Source organism: Priapulus caudatus, unplaced genomic scaffold, assembly GCF_000485595.1.
Source record: "Priapulus caudatus unplaced genomic scaffold, Priapulus_caudatus-5.0.1 Scaffold698, whole genome shotgun sequence".
Classification (NCBI taxonomy): domain Eukaryota; kingdom Metazoa; phylum Priapulida; class Priapulimorpha; order Priapulimorphida; family Priapulidae; genus Priapulus; species Priapulus caudatus.
The window spans coordinates 98,530-109,837 of record NW_014577759.1 but is presented as its reverse complement, the minus strand read 5'-3'; the positions used below and the strand labels follow the sequence as shown (position 1 = coordinate 109,837).

The 11,308-nt window shown below is 42.6% G+C and overlaps 1 protein-coding gene across 1 annotated transcript in view; it reads left to right on the top strand.

Annotated features, from left to right (window-relative positions):
- Positions 1-2,446: 2,446 nt before the first annotated feature.
- Positions 2,447-11,308, top strand: part of LOC106812898 — a 20,040-nt gene continuing 11,178 nt past the window's right edge. Inside the window, exons 1-11 of the mRNA XM_014816902.1 lie at positions 2,447-2,501; positions 2,914-3,050; positions 3,536-3,641; positions 4,750-4,846; positions 6,394-6,618; positions 7,356-7,510; positions 7,718-7,930; positions 8,398-8,484; positions 9,415-9,500; positions 9,845-9,934; positions 10,892-11,045. Of these exons, the coding sequence (XP_014672388.1) occupies positions 2,931-3,050; positions 3,536-3,641; positions 4,750-4,846; positions 6,394-6,618; positions 7,356-7,510; positions 7,718-7,930; positions 8,398-8,484; positions 9,415-9,500; positions 9,845-9,934; positions 10,892-11,045 (1,333 nt within the window). The 5' untranslated portion in view covers positions 2,447-2,501; positions 2,914-2,930. The remainder of the gene's footprint in view (positions 2,502-2,913; positions 3,051-3,535; positions 3,642-4,749; positions 4,847-6,393; positions 6,619-7,355; positions 7,511-7,717; positions 7,931-8,397; positions 8,485-9,414; positions 9,501-9,844; positions 9,935-10,891; positions 11,046-11,308) is intronic.

Here is an 11,308-nt window from a genome sequence, read left to right as displayed (position 1 = left end):
CCTAAAAACAACTCTTACAGCCGAATCCATGGCAGTAGACTGCTTTTAGCTCGAAGTGTACGTCTTCTGTCAAATCCCGCCTTACAGCGTCTGCCTTATGATCGCCTAGCATTTCTCCCACAACTACGCCTCCCCCCTACAGTGTACGCATTCACTTCCAACACCACGTGTTCAACCGCGAGTCATAGCGTGATGCATAGCAACGGCATATGAAAAACAGAAAAGGCTATAATCGCAGAGGCTCTCGTTATTTGCTCTTTCACAGACACGCTTATCAGCGCAATCAAAATGCATGAATCCGCGTAAGTCGATGAACGTTAAAACCCCAACCTTAAAACATTAACCCTTTACATTTAATTTTTTTTTAAATATACGCCCACTTAGTGTAAAATGTAAACTATTTGATAAGGAGCACTACACCACACAACACAAACGAAAAACCTCATTGTACCCACCATACTAGCCAAGGGCTACACTAGTAATACGATTTCAAATGTCAAGCATTGGAAGTAGGGCGGGTACAAAAATTGGTAGATGAGAATCTCAGAATCTCCTATCTCTAGATAGATCTGATATATATATAATTATATATATATCTATCGAATGTTTTCCTCCTTTCTCTTGCTTTCTGCCGCCTTTCTCGCACTCTCTCTTTCACGCCCTCTCCTTCTCTCACCCTCTCTCCTTCTCTCTGGGTACTTGTAATATAAACTGTAGTTTCTCTGCCTTGCGAGCGCTCTAAAAACTCCGCAACGACGACACATCAGAAAGTTTACTGCATTATGCATGGAGACTGTTGTTATTATTATTGAGCAGTAGCTCCATCTCTTTACTTTATAAGCTGGTAGATAACAACTAAAAAATGTGCGGTTCTGTAGGCCTAGTAGTTCTAGTCAAGTTTCTAGTCGGTTCTGTAGTTCCTAGTCAAGTATGGCGATTTCGTGCTATTCGTGTATGTACGCGTGCGAGTGTGTGTCTACATACGTGTATATATATATATATATATATATATATATATGTGTGTGTGTGTGTGTGTGTGTGTGTGTGTGTGTGTGTGTGTGTGTGTGTGTGTGTGTGTGTGTGTGTAGTGTAGTGTGTGTGTGTGTGTGTGTGTGTGTGTGTGTTGCGTGTGCGTGCGCGTGCGCGTGCGTGTGCGCGTGCGTGTGTTGTGTAGTGTGCGTGCGTGCGTGCGTGGCGTGAACGTGCGTGCGTGCGTGCGTGTGTGTTGTGTGTGTGTGTGTGTGTGTGTCGGTCGTCGTGTAGTGGTCGGTTCGGTCGGTCGGTCCGGGGTCGGGTCGGTCGGTCGCGCGCGCGTCGTCGTCGTCGTCGTCTCTCTCTCTCTCTCTCTCTCTCTCTCTCTCTCTCTCTCTCTCTCTCTCTCTCTCTCTCTCTGTCTCTCGCTTTACCCCGCTTACTCGCTATCTATATTTCGATTTCTCTCTCCTGCTTGGTCTGTTGCTCTCTCACCATCGCTAAATCTCTTTCCTGGCACGTATTGCTATAAGCGCGTGGGTGCGCTGGTTCCACCCGTAGTTTAGCTAGGGATATTGTATATTGCATCTACGGTGGAGGGCCCCGATGGGAAAAAAGGGAATAATGGGTTACTCGCAACGATTGAGCAGAAAAGCCACTATCGTTAGTGTCGAGTCGCGAATCGACTGTTCATCCCATAAAAAAAGATGCAATATATTGAATTACGTATCGCGCAAAGCAACGCCGAGGGAAATCGAGACGGGAAGTGTCAGATATTCTATGTAGAGAATGTGAGAACGCGCGAGACAGTAAAGAAGAGAGTATCACAAAGGAGACCGTGGGCGATGTACGGCAGCTGCATGAGGAAACCCACAGCACCGTATCATGCCTCCGCTTACACTATCAACTCATAGTACCACATAACAACCGCTCTAAACACACGATATATACGCCAGTGTGTCTGACTACCGTGGATGTAAGCATATGAATAACTGCGACCGTACCCCGCACACTCGCACGATAAGCTCCCTTCTTCCTGGGCAATGCGCTTGCAAGGGCAAGTTTCTAATAAAGATGTGTATCTTTGATGCGTACAAAGGAAAGGCAGGTACACCTAGATGAGCACGAATTTGTTGTCCTGCCTGGGGCTTGCTAGACGGATGAATATTTTGTGGCTCGACAGGGCTTACCGAAACCGTACATCTTAACATCAAGTCTTGGTATCTCACGCTTCTTCGTCCTGATTGTTTCCACGCAAATTCTTTTCCACGCAGCGGCTGTTCTCACACGTAAATCTATTAACAAATTAAATTATATTTAACCCATTTGTTTTAGGAGATGCATTTTCTTACACATACCAACTAGCCGCACAAATCCCGTTTGTTACGGTCTCGATGCGCCTGGGCGGAGCATCGCACGCCCGTAGGCGTGACCGGGTGTATATAATGCACCTGTCTAATTATCAGATTTCCAGTCAACCGTACTCGGGAAGAGTAGGACGACGATTTCGCACAGGCAGTACGTCGCCGGTGAGTTAGTCCAAATCAAAACATTAAACGTACAACTCTATTTAAATCGTGTAAATACTTTGCATTGCTAACACGATTAACTTCATTTGAATTTCCATGAACTTTTGCGTGCCCTGGACTTAACGAGAAATCAGGCACAGTAGCCAGAATATTATATCCAGCTATAATCCGCTAAATTCGGCTAGAACCTCTATTTTAATCATGATTTCCGGTAACATGCATAACATGCGGTAACATTAACACATGCACGGTAATTTGGCATCGCGATATCGGCATGCAGTTTCTGTGCAACGCGTTCAATTTCTTCGCATGCTATTTCCAATTTCACCCAAAAAGGAAACGTTAGTTCTGAGATAACTAACATTCAACGTAATCCGAACGTTGCACGATGGATGGCTGTGTTTGTTGGCAGGTTCTGATAGCGCTCTGATGACCTCGCACATGGCTTCATGTGGGAAGATGACGATGCTCGCGCTGGCGTGCGTCATCGTCACCGTCGCCGGCATCACCGCCAATGCAGATGACCAGTTCATCACGACACAGTGCAAGGTACGTCATAACATGTCGCCGTGTTGCAGTGTCGCACACGTTCATACATGCAAAATTACGATAACGATGATTGGCAATTTGGAGAAACAATCTTTGCAACAGCGTTAAGAATTATCCGCCACTCTCGAATACAAATTATAACGTCGCTACTTAATTGTATAATACTGATTACTGTCGGAAGGCTTTACCTGTTATAAATTAATTTACTGCTCTGCTGCAAACTCACGCGGAGTCTGCGAGCTTAACAAACGAGGGGCAAATGATGAGAAACGTGTAATTATAAAGTATTACTGCATGTATATGGGAAGGTGAGGGCGTCACCCGAACACCACCGTGAGCTAGTGACTACTTTCTATACTTGTCGGGTAGTATCTGAATTTATGGCTGAAGGCCTACAGTGTTTAGCGGTAATGACAGCGGCTTTACCTTTGATAGCGCTCTAGCTACAGGGCGTGCACGATGACCATGCATGTGCTTGCTTTCAGATGAACGTTCCACTTCACTACAAGTTTGAGAACACGTACACGACGTTCGGAAACACCGATAATTCCCTGGTGTTAGAGGCGGACGTCTACGTAGAATGCCTCGGGGGTAACTTTCGTCAGTTTTTTTTATTTTTCATAAATCTCCAAGTGTGTTGCCAATGTCACGATCTCAGGCTAAAGCTTTTTGACCAGAAATGGAAAAATCCACGCACGAATGCACACAATATACGATGTTTTGCCCTACATGCAAACTTGCGTTGTTCACGTAATAACAAGAAATACTCAAAGCATCACCATCCACGTGTAACGCCATATTGTATTAAGAAAACCTTGAGACCTCGCGAGATATGAATTTTCCCTTGGGCACTATCATTCGCCATCTCAACATATTTCAATTCGAATAAAGTGATAACGTTAACTCATTAACCACATCATCGTCTGTAATAAATGTTTGAATTTGGCTTAAAGTCTCTTTATGGATGAGCACATCGCGGGTACGGGTTTATATAAAAATCACGTAATCATTATAAACGACTTCTACTCCGGCTAACAGCGTAGCCGACAATGTTGATCATTCGCGTTTTAATAAGCGAACTGGGTAAATATGATTAGGACTAAATGCGTATGGTTCCTGGCATCTTATAAGCTCATGTATCTGGCCAGTTATACCAGATACACGTCGTAGTGAAGGTCACAAGTTATATGAACGTGTGTGTGACTTCACGCTAAAACCTTTTATCAGATCTCTACTTGCATCGGGTTCACATCATGATCACTATTAGAAATCATACGTAATGTCATTAGAAATGTTGCGCAAAGAAATATGATTCGTTACGCGGACTCCTTGATTGGCGCAATTACCACGGAAATTCCAACTACGCTAAAAATTTGCTAAACGAGGTCACTATTAGTAGGATACTCCCAACGAGATCCGGGATCAAGTCGCCCTGCACCAGCCCAATCCTGATTTACACGTTTTGACGCTCCCGGTTGTTAAAGGTTTCTGTCGTGATAATCTCTCTCGCTCTAGCGAGCGCTGTTCAGTCGCCCACGTTCGGGACACGCGTGTACACACAGCCTCGTCGCTACCCTGGTTTTACTTCAGCTTAGTCAAACTCAAAGCATCACGCTATATAATAGCTAACACATCTCGCATCCGCCTATATACCACGATACGAGCAGGGTTTTGACATCGTAAACCTTTTTGCAAGCAGATTCCACTCGGCAGTTGTCAGGAATGCCGCCAAACGAGACGCTAACTGCGCATTGGATCAGCATTGAAAATGTTGCTGTGAGGCAGCAAAAGAATAGGTGGGTACACCTGGTTGCTATATATAGACTATTGGCCCCGCAGGTTAATAAATTTACCTTAATGTAGTTAAACGGAATCACAGCTGCTGTGTATATACTGCGCGATATGCAGGCATGCCTGGAACCGGAGCAAGTGATCGCTGATTGCGAAATGATTGCGTTTACGAATAAGACCATTGTGCGGCAACTAAAACAATCTTATTGCTAACTACTTAGTCGTAGCATTAGATCTAGCATTTGAACACCCGCCTGTCCGTCATCATATAGAGTTCTGTTCTGTATAGGTATAAATAATATTATGTTATAATTAGCCCTTACCAATAGCGCTTAAAGCAAGTGACAACCGTTTTGCATAGTTTTACAGCAGCCATTTTCGTTTTATAGTTGTTTGGTTAATATTATTCTGTGATAAAAATATTGCTCAGCAATCTTTGGTTGATAGAAACCAGGTCACTTTTAGTTTCTTACAAATATACGCACTAAATGTGACGTAATATTTAAATCAGCGTTATCTTTCCACTGCTATTGCAAATTACTGTTCATATATATAGTGTTTAGTACAAAATATTTTAGATTATTTTTCCGATTTTATTAACCTTGCCAATGGATTTTGTATCACTGAAATAATACAAAATCTCCTGGTAAGGTTTATAAGATCGCAATGTGATTTCGAAAATATATAATCACTAGCTATATCTTACGTAACAGATACGGCATGGTGGTTTCAAATATTCACTTAATGACCTTCCTCCTGACGATTCTTTCCCCCGCTCTATCTCTCTTCCCAACTCCAGCGTTGCCATCTACGCACACATAGCAGTGTATAACAAGTGAAGCTTTAGCTCTATCAATAGAATAACAAATTGCTTCAATTTCTCTTATAGCTTAAAACTTTTGAGATTTCTCGAAATTCCATTTTATCTTGTTGTATATGATTATTGTTGTGTGTGCCTCGTATATTTTCGCGGTATAGGTAAGGTTTTATTTTGATTCTATTTGATTTTTAAGCTACGGATTTATTCTGGCAATTGAATTTCTAAATGCCCAGTCTCACATAACATAATAATCTTGTGATAGGTGGCATGTGGAATTTACGTGTACAAACGCTGACAAACACACACTGCGTATAGTAGTAAAGTATAGTGACATTTACTATTACGTGCGCAAGGGAGAGCTCGTGAATCCGTTGTTATTTATCGAAATGAGAGGTGGCAATCAGTGCTTGAAATCTGCGGCTAAAAATCCATGCTTGTTGTTGCGCGCATGTTTTTCCACAAACCACAAATTCAATTAGGTGCGCAAGCCGCAAGTGATATTAGTTTCATATATCACCCTTGATAATAAATCGTAAATTTGACGACATATATAGTATGAACAAAGTATATAGGTTTTGCTTAGCGAGAGCCAATGCAAACACAAATGTATACACATAAATATTACATGTTATGTCTATATACGCATAGGTATGTGTGGATATGTTGGTGGTAAACCCCTATTTTAATCATGCTCTAGAGATGTAAAATTTTTGTCTAATAATATCCGTGTAGGGATTCGTTGCGGGTTGGCAAGGACCACGAGTTCTCGACTCCTTTCACGATGCTACAGCGACCTAACGGTGCAATAGCGGCCCTCATCCACCAACGCAACGCAAGTAGTGGCACCACCCGAAACCTGAAGAGAAACGTCGCCTATGCATTACAGACAAATCTGGACAAGAACAGACAGCAGGTGATAGCTCTTGACAACGCAGGAGTTTACACCAAGCGTTACAGGTGCGTCCTTGCTGGTAGTTCTCATTCACATTGGCACTTGGGCTCCTTGGCCGGGCTGAGGTTGTCAGGCTTAATTCGACCTACAGCTATTGAATACAAATTAAACTAGCACTGACCGCAATACGGACTTAACATTTTGAACTACTAAACGGTAAGATAAGACGTTATACATGCTGAATTATATTGCAGCATCATATTCTCAGAGATAAAACGCTGCCCCAAGGCTTGATCCTCTCATGGCCGGCCATTTCATTTCACTAGTTTCAATGTGACCTTCTTGAAAAATTGATTGTTGTCTATTTCTTTCTAAAGGTGTTTAATATTTTGATAGTGGATTGATATCAACTACATGAAGGTCACAAACGTAGCTACGCATAAACGTGTACCGGCCAGACTACATATACATGAAATGGTCGTTGATTTCTTTAAATTTGATGTGTCGAATTGCACTAAACATAGTTATAAAGCTGTATGTGCTAGATATTTTATTAAAAATCTATAATTAATATATTTATTATATAAAAATAATCCAAGTATCTCATATAATCTATAGTAACTGTATGTATAGTAAATTTCCATAAATTATTCCTCCCTTTTAAAATTTAATGCTATGAAGTTATAATAGTGGTAGGATTATATGAATTGGCAATAATAGATAGATCCTTAATTGTGTGTACTCTATTCCCGTTAAAACATGACTAATGGAATATATGTAAGCTCGCTCCTTCTGTCTGTAGCCACGAGACACTGCGCGACGGATCGCAGAAGGTGATGTCCACGTTTGGGCCCGGCGATGTCGTTCAGGTGTTTGGAGGCGCTAATCCCGTCAACTACGCCCAGTTCAGTGGCAGCACAGAGAACGTGTTTCGTGATGGAGTGCTCACTTCCGCCTGTACGTGCGACGATAAAAGTCATGCGAGCCTATAGCCATGTGACATTTGTCACTCGCTTATTACTAGTATTTGATTAGCACGTTCAGTGATGATAAGATGTTTGTTTGTTTATAAGAGAAGTTTGTTTGTCTGTGGATAGAGCTGAGACGCTGTACATATTGTAGCGTGAGATGTCTATACGTGGACTATTCTATTTGGATTCGCAGCTGGCTATTTGAAAATGCAATTCTCTGGAGAAAATGGACATGCCGATGACATAATGAGGAACATGGTGGTGACTAGTGAATATTCGCTGTCACTGCAGCAGAGCAGGCGCAAGAGATACGCAGAGATGATTCCATCGCTTTCAGACATTCCGTACGACGGCATGATCGAAACGCCTGAAGGCTCACCATTAGAATATTTTTCTGGCTATGAAGGTAAATAAGAAACCGTTCTTAAAGTGTAAAATACGAAGTAGACAAAAATCAGGGACCCGCTGTCAATGACGTTGCTTAATTTCTAACATTAGTATATAGAATAATAGAGCTATAATAAAGAGTAATAGTGGTCACCAATATATAATAATTTGGCCGTGGCTACGCGTCCGGTTACCGGTCGCCCAGCTCCCAGGCTACGCGTCCGGTCATATATTTCTTTTGCGAACCCAATTCAGTAAAAAAACAATTAACAATCAGTTTTTATCATAATATTACTTACCTTTAGGTATTTTATCAAAAAAAATGTATTTTTGTAACTTTTGAAGCAATAGTAAATCCAGTAAAATCAACGATTTGAAAGAGGGGGTGGCCTAATCTTGACGTGAATTTGGGAATCTGTGCTGAGCTTTGTAATGGATGACCGGACGCGTAGCCACTGCGTAATACTACACAATGATACATTTCAGATGTATCATTCAGCTACATGCTGTCCAGCGAAGATATAAATGACCGACTGCGTGACCATTTCACCGAGGAAGGGTCGGGTGATGCATGTAAGCATACACATACAATTTTCCTAGAAATTTCTGTGTAGAATGGGACTAGATTCATAAAAATGGCATAGCCCGAATAACTTATCTAAACTGTGCGTGCGCGCGCGATGCCACTTGTATATGATTTATGTGCGATTTACGTTATGTATAATTAATTCTTATATGTGTGATTCCGAAAACTGCGTAGTTTACGTAACCCGAGTAAAACTCGCCTACATCTGGGTACTTGTAATATAAAGTGCAGTTTCTCTGCCGTGCGAGCGCCCTAAAAACTCCGCAACGACGACAGTTTTACGACAACGAACGTTTACTGCATTATGCATGGAGACTGCTATTATTATTGAGCAGTTGTTCCATCTCTTTACTTTATAAGCTGGTAGATAACAACTTTTTTATCTAAAAAATGTGCGGTTCGGTAGTCAAGTGTGGCGATTTCGTGCTATTCGTGTATGTACGCGTGCGAGTGTGTGTCTGCATACGTAAATATATATATATATATGTGTGTGTGTGTGTGTGTGTGTGTGTGTGTGTGTGTGTGTGCTGTGTGTGGCACGCGTGTTGTTAGATGCTTGTGCGTGGGTGGGTGCACGCGCGCGTGTGTCCGCGTGCGCGTCTTCTCTCTCTCTCTCTCTCTCTCTCTTATTCCTCTTCTCTCTCTCTCTCTCTCCTCTCCTTCTCCCTCTCTCTCCCTCTCCCTCATTCTTTCTCTTCTCTCTCTCTCTCTCCTCTCGTGTATATGTATGTATGTGTGTGTGTGTGTGTGTGTGTGTGTGTGTGTGTGTGTGTGTGTGTGTGTGTGTGTGTGTGAGAGAGAGAGAGAGAGAGTTTGCGCGTGCGTGCGCGTGTGCGTGCGCGTGTGCGTGCGCGTGTGTGTGTGCGAGCGGTCGCGTGTGTCTGTGTAAATAACCGGTAAATATATACTTTTTACAGTGCGGGAGCTAGAGAAAAAATTGTATCTGGCACCTTCTCATGAGAGAGCTAGCATGAGTAAAGAGGTAGCCGCCTATATGGAAACGGTAGGCTCACTTTGCACTATATATGCATTTAGTTATGTATGTCACTTCGTAAATACATTTTTGTGTGTTACTGAAAATGAAAATGTTACATGTGAAAAGAAAGAGTCTGTGCATAACTGAATCGATCTGGCCATCTTTCAGTTATATCAAGAGTAGATAAGAACACGTGTTATTATCTACTCTTGGTTATATTCATACATATAGTTGCTTCGATTACAAATTACGAGTTGACGATCCATTCGGAATTCATCGTTTAGAAATGGTTCGTTGAAATTATATATGTTGTATTTTTAATGTACTAATAATAATGTGAGAGATTGCGCGGTGACGTCTTTTTCGTATAGGTGAGCGATGCGACATGCAAAAACAAGTGGAGCGAATGCCTTGATGCTCTTAGATTGCTCGTTATCGACGGCGGTCGTCCAAGTGAAATCGTAAGCTTATTAGCGATCGAATCATGTGATCGATTGATCGCCGTCTATATTTAAGTGGTACTAGCTGATGAAGGAGTACCTGCCTTCAGGGGCGTGGCTCTCTGAAAATTTTTGCCACGCTCGCAGAGAGATTTCGTCGAGATATCTTATACAGCATGTGTCGTTGTCTGTGTTAATCTTGATCGTATGACCTTTCGGTTTCTCACAATACGTCCTTCGCCCTACGGCGTTACTCCAACTCCGGTCGTCTGTGCCGCCCACGTTATTTTTGCGCACTCACATAGCGGCATCGTGCGCACGCCCGCCCCCGCGCGTATTGAGAGTAAGAGTGAGAGTTAGTCAGATCAGGCTCGCCATCTGAGAAAGTTACTTGTCTCTAATTAAGAGCAACCCAGTAAGACTAGTAATAGTAATAGAATACGTACGCTATACACCTCTTAACAAATGTAACAGTGACAATACTACGCTAGTATTCAGTGCTGTTTGGCTTTACCAGGGAGCAGTAGAAGTATAATAATATATGTAGTAATATGTGCAACTATAATAACTATAGTAATATGTAAACTGCTCTCATTTTTTAAAGAAATTCTGCAAGGGATTTACCTGTAAAGCTGGATAGCTATTATATATATCGTGCTGTGCATTGGTAATGTTGTGCAATGTCGAATTTCGCTGATCCTTTAGATCCTACGCCTACAATCCAATCAGCGCTTTTGTTTAGCAACACGACAACAATTAATCAATTAAACAATTACACAATTAATCAGCGCCGTGTTTACCAATTTATGCCACTATTTGAGTGGGAATAGAACTCAGACGTCCTATCCTCATCTGTTCGTATTGCTGGACGGATAGGCGGTGATGCGATAAATGTAGTGACAATGCGCCAGATCAACAAAATTTCCAATCGCTTTATACATATAGTGTATTCTACATACTCGGATTTTCTTTATATAGGAGCTGATTCGCAGGCTAGATTCGGACATTGGCTTCAACGATGAAGAACTACGGTCACTCATAAATCTAATTGCCAAGATACCGAGCCCAAGTGATTCACTGGTCCAGGAAATAACCGAGAGACTAGAATCGGAACCGTCCTCCTCTCTTCTAGGTAATAACGCTCGCGCTCATCATCTTCTAGCAGCTAGCCCATGCTTGACTGAGCGTACGTGCATATGCATGCATGTACGCACACACGCGCGCGCGCACGCACGCACGCAAACACACACACAAACACACACACACACACACACACAAACACACACACACACACACACACACACACCCACACACACACCCGCACGCACGCACGCACGCACGCACACACGCACGCACGCACGCACGCGCGCGCACACGCACGCACGCACGCACGCA